This window comes from Stegostoma tigrinum, chromosome 6 (genome assembly GCF_030684315.1).
Source record: "Stegostoma tigrinum isolate sSteTig4 chromosome 6, sSteTig4.hap1, whole genome shotgun sequence".
NCBI lineage: Eukaryota > Metazoa > Chordata > Chondrichthyes > Orectolobiformes > Stegostomatidae > Stegostoma > Stegostoma tigrinum.
In genome coordinates this window covers 59398153-59417178 of record NC_081359.1, presented here as the reverse complement: position 1 = coordinate 59417178, position 19026 = coordinate 59398153, and the positions used below count along the sequence as shown (strand labels likewise).

At 43.1% G+C, this 19026-nt stretch overlaps 1 protein-coding gene across 1 annotated transcript; it reads right to left on the bottom strand.

Moving 5' to 3' along the window:
- Nucleotides 1–1328: 1328 nt before the first annotated feature.
- Nucleotides 1329–18819, bottom strand: mrpl30 (mitochondrial ribosomal protein L30). The gene is made up of 5 exons (XM_048533574.2): nucleotides 18668–18819; nucleotides 11174–11257; nucleotides 5918–6064; nucleotides 1849–1922; nucleotides 1329–1762 (listed from the first exon to the last, which is right to left on the bottom strand). Exons 1-5 carry the CDS (start codon nucleotides 18701–18703, stop codon nucleotides 1648–1650), a joined length of 456 nt encoding a protein of 151 aa, XP_048389531.1. The 5' UTR covers nucleotides 18704–18819; the 3' UTR covers nucleotides 1329–1647.
- Nucleotides 18820–19026: the final 207 nt, after the last annotated feature.

Sequence of the window (19026 nt, the reverse complement as noted above, 5' to 3'; positions counted from 1 at the left end):
AAAGGATAGTGGAGCGGAAGGGGAGGAACAAACACCATAGGCAAGACGAGGAAAGGGGACCTGTTCTGAGATTATCAGGAGGTAGGAACCAAATTAAAGAACAGGTCCTCAAGGGCTATAGTCTCCGTATTCCTGCCTGAGCCATGTGCTAATTGGCATAGGAACATGAGAATAAGGGAAGTAAACACATGGCTAAGAGAGTGGTGCGGGGAAAAAAGGGTTCCTTTTCATGGGGCACTGGCAATAGTATTGGAACAGGAGCGATCTGTACCGTTGGATCCAGTCTGTAATGTCGGGTGCAGGAAATGCTACACTTGCCCCCACACCTCCTCCCTCACCCCTATCCCAGGCCCCAAGATGACTTTCCACATTAAGCAGAGGTTCACCTGCACATCTGCCAATGTAGTATACTGCATCCACTGTACCCAGTTTGGCTTCCTCTGCATTGGGGAAACCAAGCGGATGCTTGGGGACCGCTTTGCAGAACACCTCCGCTCGGTTCGCAACAAACAACTGCACCTCCCAGTCGCAAACCATTTCCACTCCCCCTCCCATTCTTTAGATGACATGTCCATCATGGGCCTCCTGCAGTGCCACAATGATGCCACCCGAAGGTTGCAGGAACAGCAACTCATTCCGCTTGGGAACCCTGCAGCCCAATGGTATCAATGTGGACTTCACCAGCTTCAAAATCTCCCCTTCCCCCCCTCGCATCCCAAAACCAGCCCAGTTCGCCCCCTCCCCTCACTGCACCACACAACCAGCCCAGCTCTTCCCCTCCACCCACTGCATCCCAAAACCAGTCCAACTTGTCTCTGCCTCCCTAACCTGTTCTTCCTCTCACCCATCCCTTCCTCCCACCCCAAGCCGCACCTCCATCTCCTACCTACTAACCTCATCCCACCTCCTTGACCTCGCCGTCTTCCCTGGACTGACCAATCCCCTCCCTTATACTCTCCTCTCCATCTTCGATCCGCCTCCCCCTCTCTTCCTATTTATTCCAGAACCCCCACCCCATCTCCCTCTCTGATGAAGGGTCTAGGCCCGAAACGTCAGCTTTTGTGTTCCTGAGATGCTGCTGGGCCTGCTGTGTTCATCCAGCCTCACATTTCATTAACAACTTCAGTTTTAACATTTTCTTGTGTCACTGAAAAGGTCATCAATACGGAATGTCAACCCCATGATGGACCTGATGATAGTTTTAGCATTTCTGCAAGAATCTTTAAGTCTAAGGAGATTGGGAAAGACAACTTAATAACTAAATGAAAAGAAAACAAATGCAAGTAGAATTAGAAAGCTGCTCTTTTTAAAAATGACCCCCTAAAGTGTTGAAAACACTAAACGCATTATTTTATTTTTCAATAGTCACATAGCAATCATTAAAATTTTATACTTGTTTTATCGATGTGGAAAGCTTTCAAGGAAACGTCTTTCAACATTGAAGTCAAAAATATTCTATCAAAAAACTAATACACATTTAGACTGGTAGGTATTACAGTTCTGGTGTATTTAAGGTCAGCGTCGAATAACAGAATTATGCAGCATTTCCTTCCACTCAATGTTTAAGACAAACTTTATAGAAACATAACTGAATATTTATTTCACATACAAGTAAGACAAAAAGCAACTTCAGATCTAGTGGTGTTTTTATTCCAATGGTTGCAGGTGGCGTCTTATTACTAATTCCCCAGTGCTCTTCAGGTAACTGTCAGCTAGTTCTTGCTCTGTTGGAAGTCCCTGTGGCAATTTCAGGGGTTGCACTCTGCAAAGAGATTTGAAGTATGTGTCACGAAATCCATGAGAGAATTTTACAAACTTAAAAAAATTATCGTGTCTACACTCACCAACCTTATAAGATGCTTGATGATTTTTAGTTTATTATTAATAGATGGAACATTCTTATGGATCCGTGGCTGATGTGACTGGTAAAACAAGGAAGATATTTTTCATATTTATCCTTATCACAGCATTAAAACAGCTATTCAATTAATTAGCATGTACAAATTTAACTTGCATTAGTTTACATCAGGAATGAAGTCAACATACCAGATTCCTAAATATCTTATTTCTAGCTCTTCAATAAAGATTGTGCTGAAATGACAAATACCACTTTTTAGCTGAAACAACAGCCAAGACAATGAAAATAAACATTTCAAAATTCGTTGTCTTCTCTTCCAGTTTCTTTAATATATAAACCTTGGGCACTTAAGCAGCAAAAGCTGCGCGTACTTGACATATTCAAAGATTTTTGCTAAAGTAAAGCCATTTTCAACTTAGAAATGAACCAAATCATGCAACGTTCAATTTTATGTTAGCAAAAACTAAATGATCAACTGGTAAACTATTTTCTTAATTATCCAGTAATGTAGCAGTACAAAATATTCATCATTTCAGCAGTCTGACTGCTAATGTTACCTACGATTAGAGGTAAGATGCTCACAAATAGGCAGGGCATATAGAAGGATACAGACCATGTGCAGGTGGATAGGATTATTTTAGAATGGCATCATGGTCAGCACCGACATCGTAGGTCAAAGGGCCTGTTCCTGTGCTGTGCTGTGCTGTTCTATGTTCTATAGACAAACATACTCAAATACAGCAGACAGTCTCGCTGTAGCTGAAGGATGTATTAGTTCTGGTCATTACTGCAGAAAGCAATGGTAACGTCTCAAAACCATTTAGTCCTCTAACCTACACTGTCAGGATTAATTTTTTTTTTAAAAACTTACATGGGGTAAGATTTCACAAGGAAAATCAATTGGCAAGTAGTTCTCTACATCTAGATATTCCAACAAGTTATTTATTAGTTTTTTTTAAATTAATGACATGAATTCCACTAGCAAGACCACCGTCTGCTACCTGATCCCCCATGTACGTGAAGATGCTGGTCTTTGTGAATTGCTACAGTCCATATTGTTGTTATAGTCACAATGCTGTTACAAAGTGAAATCCAGGTTTTTGACTTGCTAATAATCAAAGAATAGCAATATGATTCCAAGTCAGAATCGTATGTGGCTCCGAGGAGAATTTTGTACATACATATGCATGTTCATATAAGGTCATAACATTAAAAGTGGGGAAGTTTTGCCAGTGATTGTGGTGCTTGAGACCATTCATGACTTCATACACTGAAGCATCATGTGTCAGTATGCAACAAGACCTGAACAATGGTCAGATTTGGTCTGATAATTGCTAAGTTCCAATTAATAACCATCTCCAACAAGGGAGTCAAAGGGTACTGGAATAGATAAAAATGTCACATTGTTGGCCTAATCAGATCAGTCACGATCTTATTGAGTAGTGGAATAGGGTTAACAGGCCAAATGACCTATTCCTGCTCGTAATTAGTTTGCTCATAAGAGTGCAAATCTCACCATCAATTTAGTTCACTACTACTGACAACTAAATGTGGAAGGATTGTGGAGTTTTGATTTGATCCATAAGTTATCAGACTACTTAGCTCGAAAAATGAGGTGTCAGCTTGGTCAAGCTACTAAGCAGGATGACTTGTATGACAAACAGTGTAAGGAGCAAGTGACAAAGCCACGTGATCCCACAACTAACAGATCAGATCTAAGTTCTACAGTCCTACCACATCCAGCTGTGAATGGTGGTGGATAAATAAATAACTCACTGGAGAAAGAAGTGGCTCACAAATACCCCATCCTCAATGGTGTAACAGCCCAACACATTAGTGCAAAGGATAAGGATGAAGGACATTATGGATCCACATACAACACACGGGCTGCAGCGATTCGAAAAGGTAGATCACCACAATCTTATGAAGGGCACCTAGGGACGAGAATAAATGTTGCCCCAGCCAGTGAAGTCTACATCCCGTGAGTTAATTTAAAAAACCTGCTTTCATGGTTTATGATGCAAGTATTGCTATGTTGTAGCTTCACCATGTTGACATCTGGTGAATCTTTAGATTTGCTCAGTGCTCTTCCAGCCATGAGTCCCTGTGCTTTTCATTGTACAAAGACTGATCTCTTGCTTAAATTGTTATGAAGTTGAGACAAGCACTGAGGTAACAGGTTGGCATCGAGTACCCAGTTGTGCTGTGGATGGCCACAGGCCTGCACGTATTATCCTTGAGCTGCTGGATCGATTCTGAATCTATCCCATTTATCTTTTTATTAAAGCTGTTATGGTCATACAACATGATGATGGTATCCTCATTGTGAATATGGGAATTTGTCTCAATAATGACTCTTCAGTGGTCTCTCTGTGACAGGTAGATTGGGGAGGGAAAAGTTAACTGTTTCCACTTTTGTTGGTTCCCTCTGCACCAATAATTTGATTCAGAACTGCCTGTTTGGTCAGTCATAGTACTACTAAGATTTTCTTACCGACAGGGATTGAAGTTCCCGCGACGAAAGCATTTTGCCCTTGTTAACCTTTACGCTTCTTCAAGGTGATATCCAACCTGGAAGAGCACTGATTTTTCAGCTGATAGAGGGAAGTCAGGGATAAATAGCCACAGGTTCACTTGCCCATGTTTGACCTTATGTTGATTCCAATCCCTGAAATCTCTCAATGTTAAGAATTTACACAATGACTCCTTCCCAACTGCCTCTAGGAGGTCTGCCTCCAAGTGGTAAGCACATATCCAGGGATGCTAGTGAAAGTGTCTGGGCATTGTGTCCAAGGTGTGATTTGCTGAGTATACTTACTTGAAACTGCTGTTTGACCTGTCTGTGGGACTGCTCTGTCAATTTCGGCACAGGCCCCCAAATAGTGCTAAGGAAGACTTTACCGGGTTAATTGAGCAAGGTGTGTCCTTTCCGGTGGCAAAGTAGATGCCAAGTAGTCCATTGGGTTATATTTGTTTAATTTTTTTAAAAATAGAGTTTTGGTACAAATGAGCGGCTTAGAGGCTACTTCAGAGGGAAGATTACTGTGGGGCTGCAGTCATATGCTAGCCAGTACCAGATAAGGATGGCAAGATTCATTTCCAAAGCACACAAATTTTTTTGCAACAATTTTAGTTTGTGATCATTACTACTGAGACTAGTTTTAGTTCCAGAATTTTGAATTTTAATTCTTAGAACTGCTATGGTGAGATTATAACTCACTCCAGAGCACATACTAGGGCCCATCAATTTGATTGTGTATCACTATACCAGCATCCACAAATGGGAAAAGGCTAAATGAACCTGCATTTCCAGCCTGTGAAGAAAGCATGCAATACATTTCACAGAACTATACAATGTACATAAACAAAATGGAAAATGTTGATCTCCAATACTGTCGGATATTGAAAAAGGATGAAGGGACAGGTTTAAATTAGTAACATAAGGACTGATGTTCTTTACATAGCGAATGATCAAAACTTAAAATGGACATTTAGACTAAATGGTAAAGGAGAAAACTTAAGTTATTTTTTTAAAAATTCAGCAAGTGGGGGGGTGGAGGGATTGTAACATCTTTCTGGACAGGTGAGGTATCGCTCTTCCTCATCCACGAGTACACTGTGATATACTACAATGGCGTAACATCCTGAAAAACCAGCAACAGGAACAAACCAAAAGACACTGCATACCTGTTCTTATTCAAATCATAGACAAAAGTAGAAAGTGAATATATTTGAATGACAAAAGGAATTAAAAATTAACAGGCATCCATCGTTGTGCCAATAGGGAATCATAACATGGGATTTTATAACCCAAACAGAAATCAAACTGACAGAGTTAAATGATCAGAAAGAGAGAAGAGTTGGTTTGGATTGGAGAACAAGAGCTGGAAGATAAACAGGACCATCCAACATGACAGAACACAGCATGAAGCACTTGAGGCACAAAAAAGTTCCAAATGGATTTAATAATACTAAAGATAAAAAAATGTAGGAATGGATCTTTAACTACAGCAGACCCACTAAGACTAATAAAGACAATACACAGAAAAGATAATTCACCTTGTCCAGCCCAAGATCATGGACAATCTTTTTTTCCCAATATGGACGGCGTTTTGTACATTTTATTCTGGTAATAATGTGCAGTTGGTGTGGACAGTCTGGATCACCACCATATCTTGCATGATCCAATGGTGAAACTTCAAACATCTGAAACCAAAAGATAAATTGATTATATGAGAAACAATTTATGCAGATAAACCAAATTATTCCATCACATTTCCAACATGGAACATTAGCTTAGGATTCAAACCAAATTCAGTTCTCCAGTCTAAGACTATGCAGTCCGAATCTAGAATCACAGAGGCAAGACTTTTGACTTATCAAATCTGTACCCTGACTTTAGTAGAAGCAGGTAATTGATCCCATTTCTTAATGCTTCTTAGTCCCAAAACCAAGCAGATCTTTTCCTTCAAGTATTTATTCAATTCAAGTTTGAAAGTCAAGATTAAATCTGCTTTTACCACTTGTTCAGACAACACATTTCAGATCACTACATGAAAATAGTTTCTCTATTTCACCTCTAGTTCTTATGCCAATCATGTTACAAACTGTGATCCCTGCTCCCGAATCATTCTCCTAATGGAAACTGTTTCTCCTTACCTATTTAATTACACCAATTTGGTGTATGTGTGAAAAACAACTCTCATCTCTCCACAAAACAGAAGTCCTTCACCCTTGGTACCAATCTAATAAAAGACTCCCACATATATAGCCGAAGGTTGAGACTTTTGCTATAAAACACATTGAAACTTCTGGTAAACTTTGTGTGATGTGTAGTTTCTTGCCATGTAGGAAATCCAGCATCTGGAGGATAGTGAAATGTAGGGTATGCAGGGTAGTTTGATCTTAGTAGGATAATAGGTCACCACAAGATCATGGGCTGAAGGGCCTGTACTGTTCTATGTTCTTGGATAGTTTGCATCATTTCCCTTTTTGTGCAGAAAGGGGCCATTCAGCCCAAGTTTGCATGACCCTGTGAAGAAACTTCCCTCCCAGACCTAGCCCCCACTCTATCCTGCAACCCTGATTTTATCATGGCTAATCCAACTGGTCTGCATAGCCTTGGACAGTATGGGACAATTTACAAGTCAATCTATCTAACATGCACACCTTTGGACTGCAAAAGGAAACCAACAGAGCCAGCAAGAGTGAGTCAGGAAGCACACACGCTACAGGCAGCATGAGGCAACTGGTGGTGGTTAACTGAAACGTCAACATGCCTCAGGCAAGGAGAGGGGTTGAGGAGGACAGTTCCCTGTGATAACCTTAGCTGATTCAGGAATTGAACCCACACTGTTTACATCACTCTGCATTACAAACCAGCCATCTTTGGAGTACAGAAGATTGACACATAATCTAATTGAAACTTACATTATTAAAAGGGGTAGGCAGGATGGATGCAGGAAGAACGTTTCCCGTGAATGGAGGGACAAGAACCATGAGATACAAAATCAGAATAAAGAACAAACTACTTGGATTGAAATTAGGAGAAATTTCTTCACTTCAACAGTAGTGAATTTTTCTTTTGAAATTTTCTACCCCACAGCGCTGTGGAAGGTGAGTCATTGAATATATTAAAGACAAAAATCAGATTACGAGATACTGATGACATTGAGGTGTATGAGGACATTTCAGGAATACTAGATTGAAGTAAACCATCAGCCATCACCTAGAATTGTGGAGTTGTCTTAAGAGGCTGAATGGCCTACTCCTGCTCCTGTGTTCTTATAGGTGAATTTGTATTTTGACAAGATTGAGATATTAAGTGGGGTAAAGCTTCTGATATTGCAAAAACCTCAGATTCTGTATGCAATCTGAAAAGTTACAATCCAAATATTGACAGGTGGGACTTGACTGGTCTTCAGCTGGTGCAGACGCCATAGATCATATGATCTCAAATAGCAAGAACTGCAGATGCTGGAGTCAGATAACAGTGTGGAGCTAGAGGAACACAGCAGGCCACACTGCATCTGAGGGGCAAGAAAGTTGATGTTGTGGGTCAGGACCCTTCTTCAGAAATGGGGTAAGGAGAAGGGAGCTCAGAAATAAATATAGAGAGGAGGAGTGGGGCTGGGAAAGGTAGGTGGGATGTTGATAGGTGAGTGCAGGTAAGCAACGGTGGGGATTCGTCAGTGAGGTGGGGCAGCAGATAGGTGGGAGGGATGATGCACAGGTTGTGTCAGATCAAGGAGGCAGGGATCAGAGGGAGGGTTGTACATGGGAGGCTGGGGAGATTTTAAACCTGGTGAAATCCATCTTTAGGCCACTGGGCTTTGGGGTCCCAAGGCGGAATATGAGGTGCTGCCCCTTCAGTTTGTGGCTGGCACTACTGTGACACTGGAAGTGGCCCAGGATGGACATGATACCCAGAGAATGGAAGGGGGAGTTAAATGGTTCATAACCAGAAGGTGAAGTCATTTGTTGCACACAGAGCACGGATGCTCCACGAAACGGTTTCCAAGTCACTTCTTGGTCTCACTGATGTACAGGAAGCCACATCAGGAAGGACAGAGAGGTATCAGAGACGGTCCAGGTGAATTTGAGGTTGGGGTGAAAGGAGTTAGTAAAGTTGATGAACTGTTCAAGCTCCTCGTGGGAGCACAAGGCAGCGCCGATACTGTCATCGATGTAGTGGAGAGAGAGGTGGGGAATAGTGCTAGCATAGCAATGGAAGAGGGACTGTTCCACGTATCCTACAAAGAGCAGGCATAGCTTGGGCCCATGGCCACCCCTTTAGTCAGTAAGCACAAGTTGTTAAGGGTAAAGACAAGTTGTAATAAGCAGATGAGGGTGTCGATAGAGGACTGGTTGGGCCTGTGGGAGAGGAAGATGTCTTTCTGTATTATTACTTTTTGTGAAACAGAAGCTTCCGTTACTTAAGGAGAGAAAGTGGTAAAGTCATTATGTCGCTGGATTGTAATTGAGGAAACCATGGCAGCTGGTGGAATTTGAATTAAATTATCACATCTAGAAATAAAAGCTTGAGTATTGGTGACCATGAAACCGTTGCCACTATATACATTGTATTCACTCCAGCATTAAGTCAGGCCTGCCTACTCACCAAGCATTTCAGAGGCAACCAGAGGTGTGCGAGTGCCTGCATTGATTCTTCTGAACTTCAGCTCAATTGTAGTAAAGGCTGATAGGTTCTCTAGCATAATCAAGAGATATGAAGAGGGATAACGCTTCTAATATTGAAACACATCAGGTTCTATATGTAACCTGAAGATCATAAAACCACATCTGCTTCACTAATGCCCTTACAGGACCAAAGTCTGCCATCCTTACATGGTCTGCCCTACAAGTGACTCCAGACCTGCAGCACTCTGGATGAGCCTTCAACACTCTCTGAAATGAGCTGGCAGGCCACTAAGCTTGAGTCAATGGGAGTTGGGTGATAAATGCTAGCCTTGCTTGAGATGCCCATGAAAGAGTAAAACAAAATGAAGAATGGCCATCTCCAATAGATGCATTAATAATGTTGCAAGAACAGTCTTTTCAAAGCAGATTTTTGAATGTTTTCTTTTCATGAGCATTTCAAAAATTGTCACTGTTACTGCATGGCCCATTATCACTGCAATTAATGCAAAATGTGAGAGTGATCAATTGGAGTTTGTAGCCCACAAGAGGGCCGAGGGGAAAATAGGAAGTTATTAAGGTGAGGGCTCGAGGACCTAACAGCCTTTACTATAACTGAGCTGAGGTCCAAAAGAATCAATGCAGGCCACCTAGCCAACCCACCTCGGCACTTGGATGCCTCGATGATTGCCTCTGAAACGCTTGGTGAGTAGGCAGGCCTGACTTAATTCTGTGCACAATTTCCTGGGGTGAATACAATGTATTTCGTGGCAATTTATATATAAATGGCACTGCCAAATCTGGAAATTTACCCAACTCAAGATTCCTATGTCATTAGCAATGAAAAAAAAGTGCTATGCCTCCATTAATAAGGACAAGGATCTTGTAAGCATTTTATTTTTAAACAGCATCAACTCTTCCTAACACCTTCAAAGATGTATGTAGATATATCCCATACATTCCTGCACCATTTCAAATATATTGCCTCACCTCATCCTTAAAATCAGAACGTATCACAGCACATTAAATTTAATATCTTCCCATTTCACCAGTCTAGGACTTTGTTATCTTCCTCACTGTCACATCAGAGTCTTGTACATTTGGAAAGTAGTTTTTAAACTTGAGGACTTTCAGCATTTACAAATCCCTCTTTTCCTCTTGGCCTCTCAAGACTCTTAACATCTCCATTCTGCCCCATGCCTAACCAGCGCCATCACCACCAAACACCCCCATCCCCATTATCACAACAATATCTCTTACATCCCATTTTCCCTTTCCTCTATTCAGCTTTAAAATCAAAGACTGGCATTACTATGGAGCCCTTTATGACTACAGAGGGTCCCAAAGTGCTTATCAGTACTTCTGAAATGTAATCTCTACTCTCATGTATCCTAATTACTCCTCTCCTTTTGTGAGTCTGGAATACACAGCCCGAGAGTGTGGTGGAGGCTCTCTCAAAGCATTCAACATTCAAGAGAACTAGATGGTTGTTTCAAAAAGACGCAATGTGCAGAGGGGGCTAGATAAGATGCTCATTCGAGACAGCTGGTGCAGAAACAATGGGTTAAATGGCCTCCTTCTGAACTGTAACATTTCTGTGATTGACCACGTATGTGAAATTTGCAGATATCACCAAGTGGTGCACTCAGTTGACTTGTACAAGAAAATAAAAACAAAATACGCAAGATTACAAATCCATTCTTTCAGCTGAAAAAGAAACTAGTTAAATACTCATGCAGCAATGGATGTAATGGTGACTTTACTGCTCAATTAGGAAAGACTAGAATACTCAACAGATTTTGAATAAACCTGGAGAATCACAGAACCCCTACACTGCAGAAGGAGGCCATTTGGACCACCGAGTCCACGCAGACCCTTCAAAGAACAAGCCATCTAGCCCCGACCACATTCCATAACCCTATATTTACCGCGGCTTATCGAATAGCGCACACATTCCTGAACACTATGTACAATTTCAGTATGGTCAATCCACCTAACCTGCTCATCTTTGGTCTGTGGGAGGAATCCCATGCAGATACAGGGAGAACATGCAAATTCCACACAGGCACCCAAGGCTGGAATCAAATGCAGGTCCTTGAAGTGGTGAGGCAGCAGTGCTAATCACTGAGCTACCATGCCACCCTTGAAATAAAACCTAGTTACAGTAAACGCTCTCACCTTTTTGGGAATGCGAGCCTTGGTAAACTTCAATCGTACAAATCCAGGGCATGACAGTGGAATCAAAAACTGTTCCATTAAGTTCTGCAAAAACAAATTACAAGTTTTGAAAATTAGTGATTTACATTGGATGAGGCAAGAATTTGAATTAAACATTAGCTTTCTAGTCAAGGGAACATTCTATAGGAAAAAGAAATGAAGATTTGTTTATTGAAGATAATGCATAAAATCACAGAAGTAATTATTCAAACTGATGAATCTTAAAAGTTAATCATTATGCATTCACTATATAACTATGCGCCAAACACAATATTATAAATATTTTAAAATTCAAAAATACATTTAAATATTATTTTCATCTCATGGCTACTGAAACCAATACTCTCATTTAGAATCATACAGCATGGAAACAGACACTTCAGTCCAACTCAGCTATGCCAACTACGTTTACCAAACTGAACTTGTCCTATTTGAATTTCACCCATATCCCTCTCAACCTTTGGTATCCATGTCCTGTCCAAACATTTTTTACATGTTGTAACTGAACACACCTCCACCACTTCCTCCGGCAGCTCATTCCACACATGCACCACTCTCTGTGTGAAAAAGTTGCCACTCATGTCCCTTTTACTTCTTTCCCCCTCTCACCTTACACCTATGCCCTCTAGTTTTAGACTCCTCTTGTAATTTTTATATGTGTTTTGTCGTTTAAGTCAAGAAACCACATGTCCAACTAATATGGCATAAGATGCTGTACATACTAATTTTAGAATTACCAAAAGATGTGTTACCAAAGAAAAATAAAGTACACAGCAAGTGCACATGACATCAGTAGCCTTTCGCTTTGGCTTTTCGTTTAAAAGCATCCTCAACACATGGTCGATGCTTGTAAGGCCACAGTTATTGTTAAACTAAGATGCTGGCAACAGTACAAGATAGAAAATCTTGAATTTTTGAGAATGTTGCTCTTTAAAAATTACGGCCATGATCAGGAGGGGTGGAATTTATGGAGTGATTTTTTCTTTTAACTTTGCTGATCTTCTAAAATCAACATACTTGAAACAAAAGTAGAAATTGTTGGAAATACTCAGCAGGATTAGCAGTATCTGTGGGAAAAGAATCAAAGTCAATTTGTCAGGGTGATGACTTTTCAACAGAGTTGCAAAAGTTCTGAGGCATGACAGGTTTGAGCAAGGATAGATTTTCCTATCTCTTCAACAGCTGAGTACTCAGCAAGGAGACTAGTTGTTCATCTAAGTTGATCTTGTCTCGTATGTAATGTTAAACCAAGTCTTGTTTTGAAGATCTGATTGCAAATACTACTTACTAAGTCACAGTTGGAGGGGTGTGTGAAGGTGCCAGCTTGTCCTCCAAGGACCTGGCTCTGTTCTTCTGAAATGCAGAGATTGTTTGATGTCAGGTATCTCTATTTGGATCTGTTCAGGATTGTAAACATTGGAACGATGTTCCCAATGACTAGGGAAATCCAGAACCAGGGGTTACAGTACAAGGATTCAGATAGGCCATTTAGGACTGAGGTAAGGAGAAATTCTTCACCTAGAGACAGTGGTCAGCCCGTGGAATTCTTTGCCAAAGAAAGCAGTTGAGCACAAAACAAAATAAAGCTTTTCAAGAAGGAAGCAGATATAATTCTTAAGGCAAAGCTATCAAAGGGTCTGGGGCAAAAGCAGGGACAGGATACTGAGTCAGATAATGAGCCACAATTGTTAGCAACGTTGTCAGGCATGGACTATCTTCTAAACGGTGAGAAAATTCGCAAATCAGAAGTGCAAAGGGATCTGGGAGTGTTGGTCCAGGATTCTCTAAAGGTTAACTTGCAGGTCGAGTCCGTAATTAAGAAAGCGAATGTAATGTTGTCGTTTATCTCAAGAGGGTTGGAATGTAAAAACAGCGATGTGCTTCTGAGGCTTTACAAGGCTCTAGTTAGGCCCCATTTAGAATACTGTGTCCAATTTTGGGCCCCACATCTCAGGAAGGACATGCTAGCCCTGGAGCGTGTCCAGCGGAGATTCACACGGATGATCCCTGGAATGGTAGGTTTAACGTATGATGAACGGCTAAGGGTCCTGGGATTGTACTCATTAGAGTTTAGAAGGTTGAGGGGAGATCTAATAGAAACTTACAAGATAATGTATGGTTTAGAAGGAGTGGACGCTAGGAAGTTGTTTCCGTTAGGCGGGGAGACGAGGACCCGTGGGCACAGCCTTAAAATTAGAGGAGGTAAATTTAAAACTGAAATGAGACGACATTTCTTCAGCCAGAGAGTGGTGGGCTTGTGGAATTCATTACCGCAGAGTGCAGCGGAGGCTGGGACGTTGGATGCCTTCAAGGCAGAGATCGACAAATTCTTGATCTCAAAAGGAATCAAGGGCTACGGGAAGGGGGGGGGGGGGGGGGGGGGGGAGTCCAGGGAAGTGGTGCTGAAATGCCATCAGCCATGATTTAAATGGCAGAGTTGACTTGATGGGCTGAATGGCCTTACTTCCACTCCTAATGTCTTATGGTCTTAATTGAGTTGAATGGCAGAGAAGCATGAAGTGCTGAGAAGCCTACTGCTGTTCCTATTTTCTATGTTCTTACGTGTTCTCCTACCCCATGCTACAGAGGCCAACATACAGGCTCTGGGATTGGTTTTCAGGACATCCTGTGATGTGTTTCTGCCACTTAGGATAGAGCACATGGATCTTAAGCATTGCTGGAATGCATCTAATTGCTTTATTCAACGTCAGTAATTTGGCCATTCCTCTCCGCCATTGAGAAGTCACGCAAAAACCACTGCATGGTACACTTTTGTACACAAATTCCACATTATCTTCAAAGACTGTGGGTAACTCTAAAAATGCTAAGCTTGTTTTTTTTTCCCAAGCAATGGACATTTTCTACGTGCAATGTGTTGTTGCTGCTGTGAAGAATAGTTTCAAGATACTTAACTAAATTGGGCATATTATTTGACCGGAGGGTGTTGGAGCCCATGTCCAGAAGTAGGCTGAGAGAAAAAAAATTCTGACTTAATACAAGTCAGTATTCCAAAACTTTTCAGTGAACCAAGTAAGTGAATTTGATGGCAGACAGGAGCTCACTCAGAATCACAGAGTCACGCAGCACAGAGACAGAACTTTTGGCCCAACTTGCCCACGACAGCCAAATATCTTAAACTGATCTAGTCCCATTTGCCAGCAATTGGCTCATGTCCCAAACTTTGTAGCTGTTTTGTTGGCTGTGGGACCACAGACAGATCAGAAACCTTCACGGGCAGCTTTCAAGACATACTCATCAGCAGCTACCAGAAACACACTTGCTTGTTCTCCCACCTTTGCTTTCTTAGCTTAATCTTCAAATTGTGCTCTATTTGCTTGTAGTTGGCCCTGCTTGCTGGTGATTTGTTTTTTTAAAATCAGACGATCGGTGAGCATTTAAACAAGTGCAGGGCAGATCACTCAACACAGCTGCAATTCAGCATTTTTTGATCCCAACTGATCATAATACTGGACAAGACAGAGCCAAGAGTGTGACCTGGTTTGACAGATCAATTTTGCATGGCTACAGAATGTTAGCCCTTAATTTTGTGTGCCATGGCATCGCAAATACTTCGTAAACGTTATGAGGTTTCTGTCTCTATCACCCGTAGATAGAGTGAGATCCAAATTCCCACCATCAGGGTGAAAAGTTCTCTCTCATCTCTAAAACCCTTCCACCCCTTATTTGTGACTGTCCTCCTCAACAAAGAGTAGCATTTATTTCTGTCTACCCTACGTTTTTGCCTTTTTTTAAAAAATTCAATCATGTCACCTCTCAATTTCTTCAACACTAAAGAAAACAACCCCAGCATATCCTCCATCTCTTCAGATCAAACTCTGCAGACCAAACAACATCCTGGTGAATCTCTTCTGTACCCTTTCCAGTGCTATGACATCTCTCCAACAACGTGCATTCCAGATCACAACAAACTAGCTGTGGCCTAACAGTTTCAGCATAACCTCCCTGACTCAACTAATAAAGGTGAGTATCTCAAAATGCCTTCTTAACCAATTCATCCACCTCTCCTAATACATTAAGGGACTGTTGTTCATGCACACCCAGGTCCCACTGATCCTTGATGCTTCCCAGGGTCCTACTGCTCATCATATATTCCCTTTCCTTTGTTAGCCCTGCACAACTGCATCAGCTCATGTTTATCCAGGTTGAATTTCACTTGTACTTATCAGCCCATCTACATCCTCTCATGGTCTAAGGCTATCCTCTTCACTATTTACCTTCCCACCAAATTTTGAATCATCTGTAAACTTACTAATCAACTCACCAACAATTCATTTATATAAACCATAAACAGCAACACTGGCACAATGGAACCCACTGGACACAGACTCTCAGTCAGACAAACATCCCTTAACTATCACCCTGTGCATCTTGCCACTCAGCTAATTGTGGGTTAAATTTGCCAAACTTTGTTGGATCACTTTGCCTCTTACCTTTGCTATTACTAAAGAACAGTCTGAAGCGGTCAAAATAAATATCAGAAATAAAGATTCAACCCCTTTACATGTAACAACCTTACTCTTCCTGAGACTCTTCAGCAAACTAACAAAGCTCATTCATTTCTTAATGTCGGTTCCTGAAACTCCACAGCCTTCTGTTTCTGAATCTAACGAAGGCACAACTACTTTTTGTCCTCCAATTGGTCATCCACATGTGCATGTAAAGAGTGATTATTTGCAAGTTTAGCAGTTTTAAGTGTAACATTCTCAAGATGCTTTTTCCCCAATAACTTAATAAAGAGTAAACTGCAGCTTATTCTGACATTTCCTCATTTCTCATCACTGATGGTAAACAAAACCGACATGAAATAGTTTCTCTCCACAGATGATCTCGGACCTGTTAAGTACTTAACAGCGTTGTTAGTAAAACTATTAGCTTCCGTAGAACAGACAAGAGCGTCGAGGGATCTGACGGTCGGTTTTCCTCAGGAATCATAACAAGCATACGTACCTGCAAGTCTACAGACCATAGGACATAGTAGCTAAATACTCAACGCGACCAAAACAGAAATCGCTAAGAAACTCAGTAAGTCTGGCAGCATCCATGGAGAAAATGCACGGTCGACGTTTCGGGTCATCACTGTTTTTGTTTCAGATTTCTAGCATCAGCAGTTCTTTGTTTTATAGTAGCGTCTAATCCTCAATTAGACCCATCGAATTTATTCCGCCTTTCAATGAGATCATATCTGATAATCCTCAATCCCCCTTTTCTGGCGTTTCTCCATAACCATTCATTCCCTCCCAGGTTAAGACTACATTTCAGCCCACAACACAGTTCACGTTGCAGCCTTTACAACAGTGCGTAACTGGAAGAACACAGAAAAAGGATCCCGACCCGCAACATCAGCTTTCCTGCTCTTCCCATGCTGCCTGGCCTGCTGTGTTCACCCAGCTCTACAGTCTGTCATCCCTGACTCCAGCATTTGCAGGTAACAAAGTGTGGAGCTGGATGAACACAGCAGGCCAAACAGCAGCAGGTCTTGTTATCTCAGTGATAATGGGAACTGCAGATGCTGGAGAATCCAAGATAATAAAATGTGAGGCTGGATGAACACAGCAGGCGCAGCAGCAGCAGCATCTCAGGAGCACAAAAGCTGACGTTTCGGGCCTAGACCATTCATCAGAGAGGGGGACGGGGTGAGGGTTCTGGAATAAATAGGGAGACGGGGGGGAAGCAGACTGAAGATGGAGAGAAAAGATGTTAGGTGGAGACGAGAGTATAGGTGGGGTGGTAGGGAGGGGATAGGTCAGTCCAGGGAAGACGGACAGGTCAAGGAGGTGGGATGAGGTTAGTAGGTAGGAGATGGAGGTGCGGCTTGGGGTGGGAGGAAGGGATGGGTGAAAGGAAGAACAGGTTAGGGAGGCAGAGACAGGGTGGACTGGTTTTGGGATGCAGTGGGTGGAGGGGAAGAGCTGGGCTGGTTGTGTGGTGCAGTGGGGGAGGAGACGAACTGGGCTGATTTTGGGATGCGGCGGGGGAAGGGGAGATTTTGAAGCTTGTAACTGATGTCCATTTCACGCCCACCGACTCCCACAGCTACCTAGAATACACCTCCTCCCACCCACCCTCCTGCAAAAATTCCATCCCCTATTCCCAATTCCTCCACCGCACCCGGTCCCACGATGAGGCATTCCACTCCCGCACATCCCAGATGTCCAAGTTCTTCAAGGACCGCAACTCCTACTACTACCACCCCCCCCCCCCCCCCCCCACCACAACCACAACCACAACCACAGTGGTCGAGAACGCCCTTGACCGCGTCTCCCGTATTTCCCACAACACATCCCTCGCACCCCGCCCCCGCCACAACCGCCCCAAGAGGATCCCCCTCGTTCTCACACACCACCCAACCAACCTCCGGATACAACGCATCATCCTCCGACACTTCCGCCATCTACAATCTGACCCCACCACTCAAGACATTTTTCCATCCCCACCCTTGTCTGCTTTCTGGAGAGACCACTCTCTCCATGACTCCCTTGTTCACTCCACACTGCCCTCCAACCCCACCACACACGGCACCTTGCCCTGCAACCGCAGGAAATGCTACACTTGCCCCCACACCTCCTCCCTCACCCCTATCCCAGGCCCCAAGATGACTTTCCATATTAAGCAGAGGTTCATCTGCACATCTGCCAATGTGGTATACTGTATCTATTGTACCCAGTGTGGCTTCCTCTACATTGGGGAAACCAATAGGAGGCTTGGGGACCGCTTTGCAGAACACCTCCGCTTGGTTCGCAATAAACAACTGCACCTCCCAGTCATAAACCATTTCCACTCCCCCTCCCATTCTTTAGATGGCATGTCCATCATGGGCCTCCTGCAGTGCCACAATGATGCCACCCAAAGGTTGCAGGAACAGCAACTCATATTCCGCTTGGGAACCCTGCAGCCCAATGGTATCAATGTGGACTTCACCAGCTTCAAAATCTCCCCTTCCCCCACCGCATCCCAAAACCAGCCCAATTCATCCCCTCCCCCCACTGCACCACACAACCAGCCCAGCTCTTCCCCTCCACCCACTGCATCCCAAAACCAGTCCAACCTGTCTCTGCCTCCCTAACCTGTTCTTCCTCTCACCCATCCCTTCCTCCCACCCCAAGCCGCACCTCCATCTCCTACCTACTAACCTCATCCCACCTCCTTGACCTGTCCGTCTTCCCTGGACTGACCTATCCCCTCCCTACCTCCGCACCTATACTCTCCTCTCCACCTATCTTCTTTTCTCTCCATCTTCGGTCCGCCTCCCCCTATTTATTCCAGTTCCCTCACCCCACCCCACCCCCCTCTCTGATGAATGGTCTAGGCCCGAAACGTCAGCTTTTGTGCTCCTGAGATGCTGCTGGGCCTGCTGTGTTCATCCAGCCTCACATTTTATGGTCTTGTTATCTCTCAGTCTTTACAATCCTCCTTGTACAGGCAAACATAACTTACCGTCAATCGATTAACGTTTCTGCACAGGGTAGCCATCAACTCCTGGAGCACAAGAATTGTCAGGAACAATATAATTCGAGCTAAACACAAAAATAACCAACAAGCACCGCGCACAGACCCACAATTCCCAGCTCCGTCTCCGACCAATCCGCTCCGAAGATATTGTTCCGCCCTTAACGTCAGTTTCCCCCAATCCGGGTCCCTTTCCCCATCGCCTACATGCCGCTCCGCATACGAGTTCCGGTTACGGCCTTTTCTCAGTTCCCACCCCTTTCTCAATCCCCGCCCAGTTTCTTTGTCCTGCCCCCTTCGCCCAAGCCCCGCCCTGTTTCCGTCGACATCTCCCCGCTCAGGTTCCG

What these genes read in the sequence shown, in the direction of transcription:
- mrpl30 (XM_048533574.2), bottom strand. Translation starts at nt 18,703, where the DNA reads ATGGCTACCCTGTGCAGAAACGTTAATCGATTGACG. An exon ending in ATGATCTTGGGCTGGACAAG is followed by an intron (nt 1,923 to 5,917) that starts GTGAATTATCTT and finishes TTGTTTTACCAG; the next exon opens with TCACATCAGCCACGGATCCA. An exon ending in ATCATCAAGCATCTTATAAG is followed by an intron (nt 1,763 to 1,848) that starts GTTGGTGAGTGT and finishes ATCTCTTTGCAG; the next exon opens with AGTGCAACCCCTGAAATTGC.